Raw genomic sequence first — 14,645 nt, 5'->3', positions numbered from 1 at the left:
ATTAATTCTGGCATCTCCCTTGTGAGCCCGCTATAAACTGCAGCCTAATTAAATATTTTTTAACGATGTGAGTAATTTTTGCCACGGGGCGGATTCAGGGGGAAATTTAATATGAGATCACAAAAGCTGTTCCCAGCGTTGATTCTGTAAATTAATAACTACGAGCCAAGTGGAGAAATACGCAGACAGGAAAATGAGACACAGAGAAAGTAGCATTCTGGATTGCTTACTGCGGCTCGTATGCTTTCGAACACCTTTTCCTCTATTCTGTATATTGGCGTTTATCGGGTATGTCATGGACACCTGCTGCAAGCCACTGTGCTTGTATATCTTCATTGCAAAATATCCCTAAAGTTCAGCTAAACTTGAAGGGGGAAGTTACATAAAGAGTGATACATACATTTTCCTGTCTGTATGTCGTACATACACAGAAATAGTATGGAATAGTATGGAAAACAGTCAGCTTTAAATTCCTAAACTATGGGTGAAATAATAAGTAGGGTAAATCTCTTCCATATTGTGTTTAGGTATAATGGATTATTGATGTTGTCCCCTTAAAATTAATATCCCTACACACAGCCAACAAAAGTCGCGGGAAATAGACAACTAGCACTGCGGAAACGACTTTACCAGCATCATTGTTGAAGAGACTTGCCATTTCCGCACACGATATTTCAAACAACAAACTCATTTCAATAAAGAGTGCAAGTGGAAACAATATTATGTCCAACATGTCCACATTCACTAGAGCAATGTTTAAACGACATTGTACACACGTGGCCAACTGCACGTTATCTGTCCAACAGTCGTGTGAGTTGATCAGGCAAAATGCCTGATATTAGCCCTCGTCATGTCGTTTGACTATATTTTTGTACAAGATTGCATGGAGAAATCTGTTGTTTGTATGATGTTTCAAACAACTTTAGTTGGGCGAATGTACGAAGCTAAAAGAACACCGTAAGTGAGAGGGGTATGGAGGATGCTATATTGATTTCTTTGTAAGCAATACCAGTTTCCTTGCTATCTTGCTGATCCTCTGCCCCTAATACTTTTAGCCATAGACCCTGAATAAGCATGCAGCAGATCAGGTGTTTCTGACACTTTTGTCAAAACCTGACAAGATTAGCTGCATGCTTGTTTCTGGTGTGATTCAGACAATACTGCAGCCAAATAGATCAGCAGGGCTGGTAGGCAACTGGTATTGTATTGCCGCCGATCGCAAGCGTTTCGCAAACGCATTACATGCAGGATTTTTCGCCGATTCGCACTAATCGTGATTGCTCATCAAATGCAGATTTGTACAGTAATTTTACCACAATAATCGCGGTAAAATCACCCACGCAAAACGCTAAGCGCTAGTGTTTTGCCTTTTTCAAGTGTGAATGGGCCCTTATTCCTGTGTAGACTCAGAAAGCCACAGCCACAATAATAGAATAAAGCACTTAGAGCTCTGATCAGACCCGATGCATAGATCACAGATATACAAGCAGCCATCACACACAGTGACAAGGCATTTGGAGGTTGCAGGAAGAGGCATAGATAAGATGTCAGAGTGGCAGGAAGCAGGCATAGTTGTTCTGCATTTGTGCCTGATCTGAGAGCTGCACGTGCAAACAGCAGGAAGCCAGTTGATGTCTCATCTCTTCAGGGGGGCAAATCAATAATGCATAATGATTGTATTATTCATTTGTGGTAATTAGGAGATTGCTCACTATATGTTACAAGTTTACTTATGGAGAGTGACAGTCAGGATCCAATAAATTTGCTTTATACTAAATTATTTGCACTTGGTGTTTGGAAGTTTGGCAATTATTATTATTAATATTACACAATTTGGAAAGTGTTTCACCTCTCCTCTGGAATCCCCTGCGACAACACATCCCTCACTCTCCAACCTTTGAAATCTTGAAATGCTCCCTCAAATCTTACTTTTTGCAATAAGCATACTCTAACTTAGGCCATACCCCTTTGACTCTGGACAAGTTACTTACTAAATAACCTCAAAACACACTGCCTCTAGGTATGAATATTGTATACTACCCCCCCTACCCCCAGTTGTCTTTCCCCCCCCTGCCCCCATTCCTTTAGACTAAGCTCACAAGGGCAGGGCTCTCTCACCCTTTTGTGTCTTTAAATTTGTTACACACTGAACGAATCATGTTACTTTTGTCACTGTAATTACCAATTCTGTATTTTGTACCAAGTCTTTATTTTGTATATTGGTGTACACACCATTGTCTGTATTGTTTATTACCCCATGTTTGTGTCTTACTTTGTATAGCGCCACATAATGGCCTCAATTCACTAAGCTTTATCAAACACTTTATCAAACATTTGATAATTTACCTCATGGGTAAAATCTAAATTTTGATTTCACTAAGGTGTTATACATTTATGGAATGTTTTATCGATAAAACGTTCAATAAATCTATAACATCTTGGTAAATTCAAAACTAGATTTTACCCATGTGGTAAATTATCAAACGTTTGATAAAGTGTTTGATAAAGCTTAGTGAATTGAGGCCAATATGTTAAGTCAATAATAATAATTATTATTATTTAGGATTTATTTGACATCTTCCATAAGACACATACAGTATATATTTATCGCCAACATCTTCATCAGTGCTGTTTAGTGTGACAAAATGTTTCTGTGTACACTGTGCTCTGTAACTGACTGCCACCTATATCTTTAAAGAGAAACTCCGACCAAAAATTTTACTTTATCCCAATCAGTAGCTGATACCCTCTTTTACATGAGAAATCTATTCCTTTTCACAAACAGACCATCAGGGGGCGCTGTATGACTGATATTGACTGATATTGTGGTGAAACCCCTCCCACAAGTAACCTCTCCCACAAGAACAGTTCAAAAGTTTGGCAGTTTCCTGTCTGTGAACCTTGTTGTATTGTGGGCAATAGCTGTTTACAGCTGTTTCCAACTGCCAAAAACCATGCAGCAGCTACATCACCTGCCAACAATAAAATGTTCACTGGACTCTTTAAAGTAAACCTGTGTGTGTATGCTGTGGAAAAAGGCAAACCTGGATGACATTACACATGTTGATCTCTCACAATTGTTTCATCTCTGGCTTCAATGTTATTTTTCTCTGCTGTGAAGCTGCCTTTCTATGTGTGTATGGAGTGTTTTATATTCTGAACTCATTGGCCAACTGGCACGATCTCTAGTAACTGGATATTGGTGACAGGATTCATGGTCACCAGTGTAGGTGAAATAAACTTGTAACCTGGATGGAGTCTTTTGTGTGGAAAGCACGTGTGCCTGTTGCCCATAGAAGCTAGTCATATTTGTTGTTTCACTTGCAAACCAGTACTGTAGAAATTACTTTTTGTAGCAGGAATAATGTTTCATAATGACCAAGAGACAGTTCACTGGTAAGGTAAAGACAGGGGACTGAATCCCGGCACCTGTGCATATAAAATGACATTTTAAAACATGAATAACTTACACATAGAGACAACAAAAACAAGAAAGACAGCAGGTATCATCTAATAATCACTTAAATCTAAGCTCAGATTGAGCAATTTAGCATATTGTCCCATGTGTGGCAGCACAACTGTACCTGTCAATTAATCTATTATGCTAAAGGGGCCCTGAGGTAAGAGGGCTATGGAGGCTGCCATATTTATTTCCTTTTACGCAATAACAATTGTCTTGCAGTCCTGTTAATCTTTCTGTAGTATCTGAATCTCATACACCTGAAACAGGCATGTGGCTATTCTAGTCAGACTTCAGTCAGAAACATCTGATTTGCATACTTTTTCAGGGTCTGTGGCAAAAAGTATTTATGCCAGCTGAGTGCCCAATGAGGTGTTATCTTTGTACTGTATGTAGGCTCTAGGCACATATAATAGTGCACATGCACATTTTTTTTATCTGTTGTGGTGTGTCTTTTCACCAGTGCTTACTGGCACCATGCTGTTTATAATATTATTATTATTGCATGGTTTTTACATTCTAAAAGTATATAATGGTGTTTTGTTGTTTGCAGGTGGAGCTGACTGGAAGCAGTATGTTTGACTATGTTCACCCAGGAGACCATGTAGAGATGGCAGAGCAGCTTGGCATGAAACTGCCTCCCGGCCGTGGGCTTCTTTCGCAGAGTGCCAATGATGATGGTGCCAGTTCAGCATCCTCATCCTCGCAGTCAGAGACTCCAGAGCCAGGTGAGTGCAGGGCTGGAGCTTGAAACAGCTGTCTATCTATATGACTGTCTGTGTTATTTGAACAGTAAATGTCTTAGCAAGAAACTAAATATTATGAGATTATCAGTGCTTAAACTGTAGACTAGCCAAAGGACACAAATCTGGAAAAAAGTCAACTATGTACACACTATTAATAGCAGTCATTCAAAATGATCCTTCTTGATCATTTTGGGCAGTCTTCTCAGGATCAGGTGAATTATGAGCAGGGATCGGCAATGCTAATTATTGGTAGACGGCTGCCCAGGTGGTCAGTTGGGTGCCCATTTCAGTAGTAGTAGCCAATCAGCTACCACAGTCGGAACTTTTAGAGGTGCAGATCATCGATTGTGTAGCCAATTGGCTGCAAGTAGCAGTAGTTTGGGTGCTAGAGTTAGTGTTAGGCACTAGGAGGGGAATGTTTGTGTTATATACATATATACATATGTATACGATTTACTGTCCGATCTCATTTTCGATCAATTCTCTGATCGATTTTCTTATCTGTTCTTATCAATTTCCATTCACTTCTATGAGAAATTGATCAGAAAAACGATCGAAAATAAGATCAGACATGTCGGAAATTATCTATCGAACCATCTATTTGCTGAAAAAACTTATGGTGTATTCCCAGCATTAGGCTCTAGGAGGGGGAGGTTACTATAAGGCTCTAGGAGGTGAGAGTTCTTGTGAGAATGCGTGCCGGTTAAGTGTTTAGGAAAATATTGGTAATTTAAATTACCAATATGTTTACTATCGGTAGTAGTACAACAATTTTTTCAAATGACCTAAGTTACAAGTATGGAGAGGGCTTTAGAGAACACTCTTTAAAGTGTTTGTGTTGGCAATATACAAACTGTGAGTAGACATTTACATTGTGTATGCAAGTTTGTTTTTAAATGAAAACCTGTTAATACATGTGAAATGAGAGATTGTACACAGATGTCTTGATTTTAACTATAAAACTTTGAGGCATTTCATAGCTCTCCAAATGTGAGCAATGCCTGTTGTATAGATAGGAATTTTTTTAAAGCTCGACTCCAAGCACAAAAGTTTTCCTAGATCTGTGCAATGCTGTGCCAAAGCTTGTTTAAGTCTATTTAGAATCTAATAGATAATCTGATGTCAGAATCATCCATTTTAAAATGTCTATTCAAATATTATATCAATAAAATAGTAATATCTTTCAACATTGATAATGTGAGTTTAGAGGAGGGCATTTGTCATAGGGTTGAGTGACAGACAGACAGATCCCAAGCCTACTTAGATATTTTTTTTATGTCTCTGGCAATCCACCCTTTGCTAAACATGTACAAAAATGTGAGGGCGAGAAGAGGAAATATTGAAAGTAGGGAAGGAAAGGTAGTATCTATAACAATTGTGCCAACTAAATCGAGTCAGGGATGTTATCTTGAAAGTGTTCCCCCAATGTAGTTCACACCTGCAGTCTGGGTTTAATTCTTCCCGGTGTGTCAGTTGTGTACAACAGGTTTTGATTGGCTGGACTGTGTACTTCTGTTTTTGTATTCTATTCTATTCATTTTTTAAAGAGTAACCGTCAGGTTGCAAAAGCTAATTTAAACCTCTATTCTCCTGTGTTAAACAGTTTAGAAGGAAGCCAAAAAGGCAATACTGAAGTTAAAAATCTCTCTTACTTTGATGTTTGCTGAACAGCAAGCCTCTTTATTCCCAAGCTCCTAAGGAGGCCGTCAGGCCACATAACAGAAGGTGCAGAGCATGCTGGGGCTGCTTCTTCTCCCCACTGCACTCCCTTGGTCCTCCCCTTTATTTCCCTATCCCGCCCTAAGGCTGCTTTCACAGTGAGAAGTTACAGGCTCATGTTACAGCAGCTTGTAACACAGCCCAACTCACAGCACTGAAAAATCATTGTGCTGTTCACAGGGCACATGTTCCATTAGAGTATACTGCATGAGTCCTATTGCCACATGGCTAATTAATATTCACTGCACAGTAGTGTTGTCCGGATCATGAACGATTAGGATCTTTGATCCTGATCTTTTTCAGGAAGCAGGGTAAGGGAGGATATTACATCACAATTGGCTTCATACAAGACAGTCAAACATGGAACCTGCCATGAGCTGTCAGGAGCATCAATCTCTGCAAATACTATATAAAAATTCTGTGAAATCCAAAACGTGGACAGTGAAATGCATATGTAATGTAAGTACAACCAATATTTAGCTACTGATATATGTGGGTTTTTTCTCTGAGAACCTATACCTAACAGCTCCTCTTTAAAACTCCAAGTTATTATCCTGCTTGAGTTTATCAAATTGGCAGTTTGAGGTAATTCAATTGCAGAAATGTTTTATTTTTTTTTATACAGGGTACTTTTGTGAATAATAACGTATGTGTAGCTGGGTCTAAGAGATAGGGAGAGAGAGTTGTTCAGGAACCAAATGCCTAGGGATGGAAAAGGACCGTCTCAAGTGTTTGCAAAAAAATTATCTAACCGAAGTTCAACAGGCCATAAATCATAGAGGGAACTTTGGATTGATTCTCCCCCTTTAGGGCATATACACTTTTACAATCTTTCAAACAGCCAGGGCTTAATTTGTGAAAAATGTTAATGTAAGTACTAGTCCAGTCTTGAAAAGAATTCTTAATTGTGTGAGTAATCAGAAGAGGAACCAAATCAGTGTTATGTAACAATTGGTTTGATTAGTTATCAGCCTGGCCATAGCATTCTGTACTAGCTGCAGGTCCTTATGTGTTTGTTTAGAAGCTAGGAGTGGATCACGTGGACCTTAACACAGGAAAAAGGTTGTACACATGGGAGGACAGGAGCCCAATAAAGTGTAGTAGATTATTTGAATATGAGAAATACATTTTACAAACAAGGTACTCACAAGCCTGGGTTGCCAGAAACCAATCTTCAGTGCGCATGGGCAAAAAACACGTCTCACACTCAGGTCTTCTTGCTGGTTCGTAGGTTGCTCTCTCTAAAAAAAATGAGACTGGAGTGTCTCTTCCTTCCAAGAGAGGGTAACAGGTGGGTACAAGTAGTTGTGGTGCCCAAAATTAGAAAATAATTAAAAACAGTTTCAAATGTAAAGTAAAGGACTGTTTACCTAAAGTGGCTTTATTTGCACAACAAAAGACAAACGGGTTTCGTGGGCAAAAATGCCCACTTTTTCAGGTCAATAATGTGCCGTAACTGCAGTCCCATGGAGCTAAGAGCGCCTCTATCAAAAAATGTTTTGTCTTTTGCTACGCAAATAAAGCTACTTTTGTTCTGAATTCAAGTTTAGACATCCATCTTTAAGTAAGCAATCCATTACCTAACATTTTAAACTATTTTAAATAATTTTATAATTGTTGAGCACCTCCAACTCCTTGTAGCGGGTTTTTATTTATAGGCCTTTGTAGGGGTTACTGCAGTAATCAACTAGTAATGAAATGTAATACAAATGATGTGCAAGAAAAATAATGAATGGTTGCACAGTTACACAGAATGGGTTGAGAAGAGACTTTGAAGGTTGGGTTTGTGATGTCTGTGGGCTCTTCCATTGCGCAGGGTAAGCACTGTTAGAACCATACAGAGTGACTTGGATAAAACATTCCGATGAGGACAGATAAGAACCAACAAAGCAGAGAAATCAAGACATTTCAAAATGTCTTTGCATTTTATTATTGTGACTTTTCCTTTCTTTGCCAACAGACCTTTGTAAGATAAGCCTCCAACATCATCTATAAAAATACTCTAAACAGGCTTTAAGCTCATTTCTTCAATTCCAGAAAATGGTGGAGGAAGGGGGGCTACACTGTGGCTCTGTGCTCCCCCTCTCCTTCATTGTGCTCTGACGATAATTCAAGCATTAGGGGAAAATCCATTTATAAATTAAACAAAATGACTTGATATCCATCGTCCCCCAGTTCATCACGCTGTTCAAACAGCCACGAGATTGGCGTCTTGTCCCCGGCCTTCCGAGAGCCTTAGTAATTAGATCTGTGACGGATTTATCCTTTACTGATTGAAGCTTTAAATTAATTGAAGTTCCACGTTTGTGGTTTTCTCTGTCTTTTTTTTTTTCATTGCAAGGTTTTTGCCTAGTGCTTATTCTCTCTGGATCACTCTCCTGGGGAATGCTGGAATATCATTTTTTCTTGTTGTTTCGCTATGTGTGTGAGCACAAAAGGGACAGTTTTTTGGAATTGAGAGGGGACTCTGAGCCTCTGTGTGTTTAGTTTCTTTTCAAGTCTGGGTATCCTTCTTTCAGCCATAAATCCACTCTGCACTTACTACATGATCTTTGCTTGTTCAGGGACTAATTCACAGTGTATGGTATTGTTGACAACATATCTTCTTGAAATGAATACAGATTTACTATTACCACTCATATTAGTCAATTGCGTGGAATTAAGCCATGCTGGCAAGTTAAAGAGCTCTGAATTACTTTTGGACATTTTGGTTCCGATACATGGCCAAAGTACAGTACGGTATATAAAATAAGGTCATATCTTCAACTAAGTGTTAAATGTTCCCCCCTCAAATCTCTTGACATGACTGTTGGGCAGCTGGGCAACAAGTTGGCTTCTTATGACTTCAAGGTTCTTCAGTGAAGAGATTGTACAGCATTGTAAAGCTACTAACATGTTAGTATTTCACCTTAAGTAATTTATTTTGATCCATTTAGCTTACAATCTATCTCCCTTTTAGCACTCTGCCATGTTGGAAAACCTTTGGCTGTTTGCTGTTGTTTCCTTGAGGCTTATTCTACCCCTTCCCATAGTACAGTATGTGGTACTTGGTAGGGCGCTAAGCAAGCATGTTTGTACAGTCATTGTTGGTTAACTGTCACCTAAGATAATCATTAAAAATCATTTTGTTTAGTAAATATAGTACCTTTAAGCAGAAAGCTGCATGTCTGTAATGAGTACATTTAGCATGCTAATATCCGTGTTCACTTGTAATTAGAGGGGGATTTAATTTGTTTTGTTTGGTTCAAGTTATTTTGAAAAAAGATATAGATATCAGTTAGCAGATCAACTTGTTATAAGAACCAGCCATAAGCTGTTATATACAGTTTTATTAACTCTAACTCAATTATGTGCAAAGATGGAAACTGTATACTTAGACGGAGCCCATGTGTTAACGGTTGGGTGCACAAAGAGTGGTTAGTAGTTATTGTCAGCTCCTTTGGGTAATAGGTATGGGCATTTGGCAACGCATTCCCTAGTGTGGATTATCCAGGCATTATGTATCTGCCACTTTTTTTCTTCTTATGCAGAATGGAATTTGGGGATCCCCAAAAACAGGCAGCCTAGGCAGGTGTTTGGGGCCTAGTGGGTTTCCACCTTCCAGCTTTTCTGACCTCTCAACATTGGCCTTGAAACTGCTGTTGAACAACCAAAGTTTATTACACAAAAATGTCTTAGAATCCAAACATATTCATCATACTCCCAACGAACAGTAGATCCAGGGGCGTAACAATAGTCCATGCATAAGGTCGCAGGCTGGCCCAGAAGCCACAGGGGCCCCCGTCCTTAGAGACTGACAACTAAGGGCAAGGAGAGAGAAAACTTTCTGCTAAAGGCACAATTGTTCTAATGACTGCATCTGCTCAGCCACTGATAAAGAAATCATACAAAGTTTGACAGACCAAGATTTGTAGACCGTCCCTATTCAGTGTTCTGCAGGATCTTGTGGATAACACTGTTCTACCTTTCTTCCCCTCCCCAAGTGCTGTGTCCTGTAGTGATTCTTGAGGAGTCTGGGCACAGAAAGAAAAAGCTTTCTATTCTCTGCACAATTGTTCTAATGACTGCATCTCAGTTTAAAGGGATACTGTAGGGGGTCGGGGGAAAATGAGTTGAAGTTACCCGGGGCTTCTAATTGTCCCCCGCAGACATCCTGTGCCTGCGCAGCCACTCCCCAATGCTCCGGCCCCACCTCCGGTTCACGTCTGGAATTTCAGACTTTAAAGTCTGAAAACCACTGCGCCTGCGTTGCCGTGTCCTCGCTCCCGCTGATGTCACCAGGAGCGCACGGCGCAGGCACTGACCATACTAGGCCTGCGTAATACACTCCTGGTGCCATCAGCGGGAGTGAGGTCACGGCAACGCAGGCGCAGTGGTTTTCAGACTTTAAAGTCTGAAATTCCGGAAGTGAGCCGGAGGCAGGGCCAGAGCATCGGCGAGTGGCTGCGAGGGCTCAGGATGTCTGTGGGGGACCATTAGAAGCCCTGGGTAACTTCAACTCATTTTCCCCTGACCCCCCTACAGTATTCCTTTAACTTAGCATTGGTTCCCAGTTTACTTGTGCTGAAAGCGGGGTAAAGGGGGGGCTTTAGGGGGCCCCATCCAAAGTTTTGCAGGGGGGCTCAGTGATTTCTAGTTACGCCCCTGAGTAGATTGATCACAAAATGAAAGCTTAACAGCATTAAAAACATAATCCACACTGGAGGTAAACTGTTCATGAACACAAAAGACACACCAGCCTTTTACTCCACACCCATTTCAATCCAATTTGCAGTTAGTTCTGAGCCTGTTTCCCACTGGCACAGACACAGCAGTCAGTAAGCCAAGCTTGAAGGGTGGATTCCTCTTATTGCCAGGATGATTGTAATTTACAGGAGGATCCCTTTTTATATACATCAAAACAGTGTCATACCCTGACCATACTCAAATACTAAAATACCTCTCGCCTTGTATTCAATATCCCAGAGGTGACATTGCTTTCCAACACCAACTCTATTACACGCTGTGGACTCCTTGTCAGATTAATTAGAGTATGACAGGCATGCAAACTCCTTTGATTGTCGGTGGTAGATATTCCACTTATTTATCACTGTTTTCAGTACAGAGACAAGATTATTTTGCTGCCTATCTGACCACTCAGCAGAGGTTCCACTCCTCCCAGCCAGTTGGCTCCTACTGGGGGCCCAGAGTGGTGGCGTTTCATTAACAGACGTCATGTTTCAGCAGGCTTGCGAGTCTCAGGAATCCGTTAAGACTAGACTGCACTCTGGGTGCTCAGTTGGAGTTCTCAGCAGGAGTGGAACCATTACTGAAGTGCACATGGTTCCTAAGTTAACCTTTTCTTGGTACCAAAATTGACAGTAAACTTCAGCAAGCAGGTTTGCTGTCTGGAAAGTGATTTTGACATATAAATGAAGTATCTCCCACTGACAGTCAAAGCAGTTTACTTGCTTCTCATTTTCCAGCTGCAAACTGCACAGGAAGTCCACAGCAGGTAATAGAATCGGTTGAAGTGCAAAGTCACCTCTGGGAGATTAAATACAAGGGAAGAGATGTTTTAGTATTTAAGACTGGTTAGCAGATGGACCTTGAAAGCTATTTTTGATCCATAAAAAAATGGGATCCTTCTGTAAATTACCACCATTGAGAAATCAACCCTTCCAACTTAGCTTGCTAACTGCTGTGTCTGTGCCAGTGGGAAGGAGCCTTAGATCCAACTGCAGACTGTAATGGAATATGTGTGGATTGCCTTTTGTGGGCCATGAGCAATTTATATAGATGGCATAGTGTTGTGTTTTTAAACTTTATCGATCATATATGGGATATTTTCTGTTAGATGTTGGTTTGATGAATATGTTTAAATCTTAAGGGATTTTTTTTTCTAATAAACTTTAAAGGGACTCCAATGATATATAAATCGCGGCCCTACGCCTTTTAGTTTTTGCTATTTTCGCGATTGAAATTGCCGCAGCTGCGATTTTGATCGCGAAAATAGAGAAAACTAAAAGGCGTAGGGCGACGTCAGAAAGAGGAGAAAGAGAGCTTTAAAATGATATCCATCTTTCCATAGTTACTTGTATTACACAGGACGACACTTTCCCCAGTGTCAGCAGCTCCATTCAGCAGAAAAAGTCGCCCTGTGTAATACAATGTAACTATGGAAAGATGCATATCATTTTAAAGCTCTCTTTCTCCTTTTTCTGACGTCGCCCTACGCCTTTTAGTTTTCTCTATTTTCGCGATCGAAATTGCGTCCGCTGCAATTTCAATCGCGAAAATAGCGAAAACTAAAAGGCGTAGGGTGGCGGTTTATATATCATTGGAAAGAGGAGAAAGATAGCTTTAAAATTATATGGATCTTACCATAGTTTTTGCACTGCTCGGAGTCCCTTTAAATGAATAAAAGCTATTGAATAATCCCTCAGTGAATATGTGTATAATAACATTACCATTGATAGCCATTGTATAATATTCAATAGTAACCAATCATTTAGTTAACGTAAACTGTTAAAAAATGGCCAGGAAGATCGGAACTTGTGTCACTATAGTGTGCTGCTGTGCTGTCAAAAGTAGGCTCCTCTTACTTTTGCCTATTCATTTGTGGAGGTATTTTAGCCAAAGTAAGTGTATGCCTTAATGGGTGACAAAAACAATGGTGACTACACTAACCATTATCATTTTTGTATAAACCTACTACACTATAAAGGTGGCCAAACATCTAGCAATTTTGCTGTACAATTGATTATTCATTTCGATCATTTTATTGAATTGAGAGAGAGACGAGTGTGTTCCAGTATGCCATATATGCTGAAGGTGTAATGGTTAAGGGCTCTGCCTCTGACACAGGAGACCAGGGTTTGAATCTCGGCTCTGCCTGTTCAGTAAGCCAGCACTAATTCAGTAGGAGACCTTTGGCGAGTCTCCCTTACACTGCTACTGCCAATAGAGCGCGCCCTAGTGGCTGCTGCTCTGCTCTGGCGCTTTGAGTCCGCAAGGAGAAAAGCGCAATATAAATGTTATTTGTCTTGTCTTGTCTATTGATGAATTTGGCTGAAATCTAATCGACCAACTTAGTCGATTGGGCAGGATGCAAGATATCAGTCGATCTCACAGGAATTGACTACTATTTACGTATCATTCGATCGACTCTGAATCATTTTTTGTATTCAGAGCATGGAGACACAACATCAGTCAGATCAATTGGCATAGGTGAATCACATAGGATATCGCTTGAAGTGTGTGGGCCACTACTCAACATCTTTCCATCAGCCATACTGAAGTAGATTCCCCAATAAGATTGCTTTGTCAATTGAATCAGAATGGCTAGATGTATGGTGACCTTAAGGCTCAGTTCCCATCTGCAGCCTCTGCAATCAGATCAGGTGCAGCAAGGCGGAAGTGGACAGTGTATTGTCCGCTCCGATGGTCCGCTGTGGTCTGGCTGGAGCCCGGGTCAGATGTATTACCACCATAGAATATAGGGGGAACACATCCGCCTGTCCGGGATTATCACCTGTCTGCTTACCGCAATGGATCCAATGGATCTGTCACAGGCTGAAAAGCGGGAATGACTCCAATATATAAAATAGTTCACTGTCAGTTTTGCGATGGAGTAAAATGGACAAAAAATGTCAGTTTTTCTCTCAAGTTGAAACACCACTTTAGGGTCCTCTTACTTTTGTCTCTATGTGTCTAATCCTCATAATTTTGGAAGTATTCTACCCAAAGTAAGTGGATGCCTAAACTGATGATGAAAACCGTGGTGAGTGGACAAGGCAGTTCTAAATAAGTGTAAAGAAAATCAGAGGAAATATAGAGAGATCACTCAAAGCAACCAATCAGCATTCATCTGGTAAAATGAAGGATTCTGACTGGCTACTCTGGTTAGGTACCTCACCTTTTCCTCATTTTACTTTGCACCTGCCTTGATAAATCATCTTTCAGTCAAGTGAATTTGGCCTGTAGTTGTAAACCGCTCTGCTTTCTAGCTCACAAAATAGGCTGCTGTGTCTTTTTATTTAGCAGTATCCAGCATTTCTGATACATCATTTCCATTAAATGCTTGCTACATGTCTTTGTTGCGTATGTCAGTTGAATTAATCCATATCTTTTGTAGCCTCATTCCATTTCCCTGCTTGCCATTAATAGGTTACTTTTCTTTATACTTTATTTAGATCACAATTCATTAACTTAATTTCTCATTTTGTCACATTTTGATTCAGCTTCTAGCCTTTTCTGTCTTTTGAGCTTCAGTCCTCCGCATTTCATTCCGTTTCCCAGGTTTCCTCATTTACTCCTGTTTTCCATATTATCTTCCTGTTTGACCCTTCCGCTGTACCTCATATACATTTCTATATTGTTCCATTCCTCAGCCCTCCCTCCTCTTCTCACCACTGGCGCGCTCCCCTCTCCTCACAGTGCTGCTGCTTGCTCTTCTCTCTTGTGACTCGCTAGCAATTCAATTACAGAGACGTGAGATAGGGAGTCTCTGGCGGAGGAAGGGCCCTGCTGACAAGAAATATGACAGACTACTTACAGGGTGTTTATGCAGTTAAACTTACCCTTGCCACACCTGCAATATGGTAAATGTCAAGGTTTTGTGGGTTTAATAACATGCAAACACCAGTGTCTAAGCCTGCGTGTGTGCCTCTGTTTGCTGCGCTATTCTGAGTACCGTATATAACATTATTTCCTGCTTTCTGTATCCATATTCACGCTGC

The 14,645-nt window shown here is 40.4% G+C and overlaps 1 protein-coding gene across 5 annotated transcripts in view; it reads left to right on the top strand.

The window, feature by feature from the left end:
• NPAS3 (neuronal PAS domain protein 3) overlaps positions 1-14,645 on the top strand; it is a 634,738-nt gene that overhangs the window by 498,490 nt on the left and 121,603 nt on the right. For all 5 annotated transcript variants that reach the window (XM_068253452.1, XM_068253453.1, XM_068253454.1 and 2 more), the window contains one exon: positions 4,014-4,188. In XM_068253452.1, the coding sequence (XP_068109553.1) occupies positions 4,014-4,188 (175 nt within the window). The remainder of the gene's footprint in view (positions 1-4,013; positions 4,189-14,645) is intronic.

Source organism: Hyperolius riggenbachi, chromosome 9 (genome assembly GCF_040937935.1).
Source record: "Hyperolius riggenbachi isolate aHypRig1 chromosome 9, aHypRig1.pri, whole genome shotgun sequence".
In the NCBI taxonomy this organism is placed as follows: Eukaryota; Metazoa; Chordata; class Amphibia; order Anura; family Hyperoliidae; genus Hyperolius; species Hyperolius riggenbachi.
This window is presented reverse-complemented; position numbering and strand designations above follow the sequence as displayed.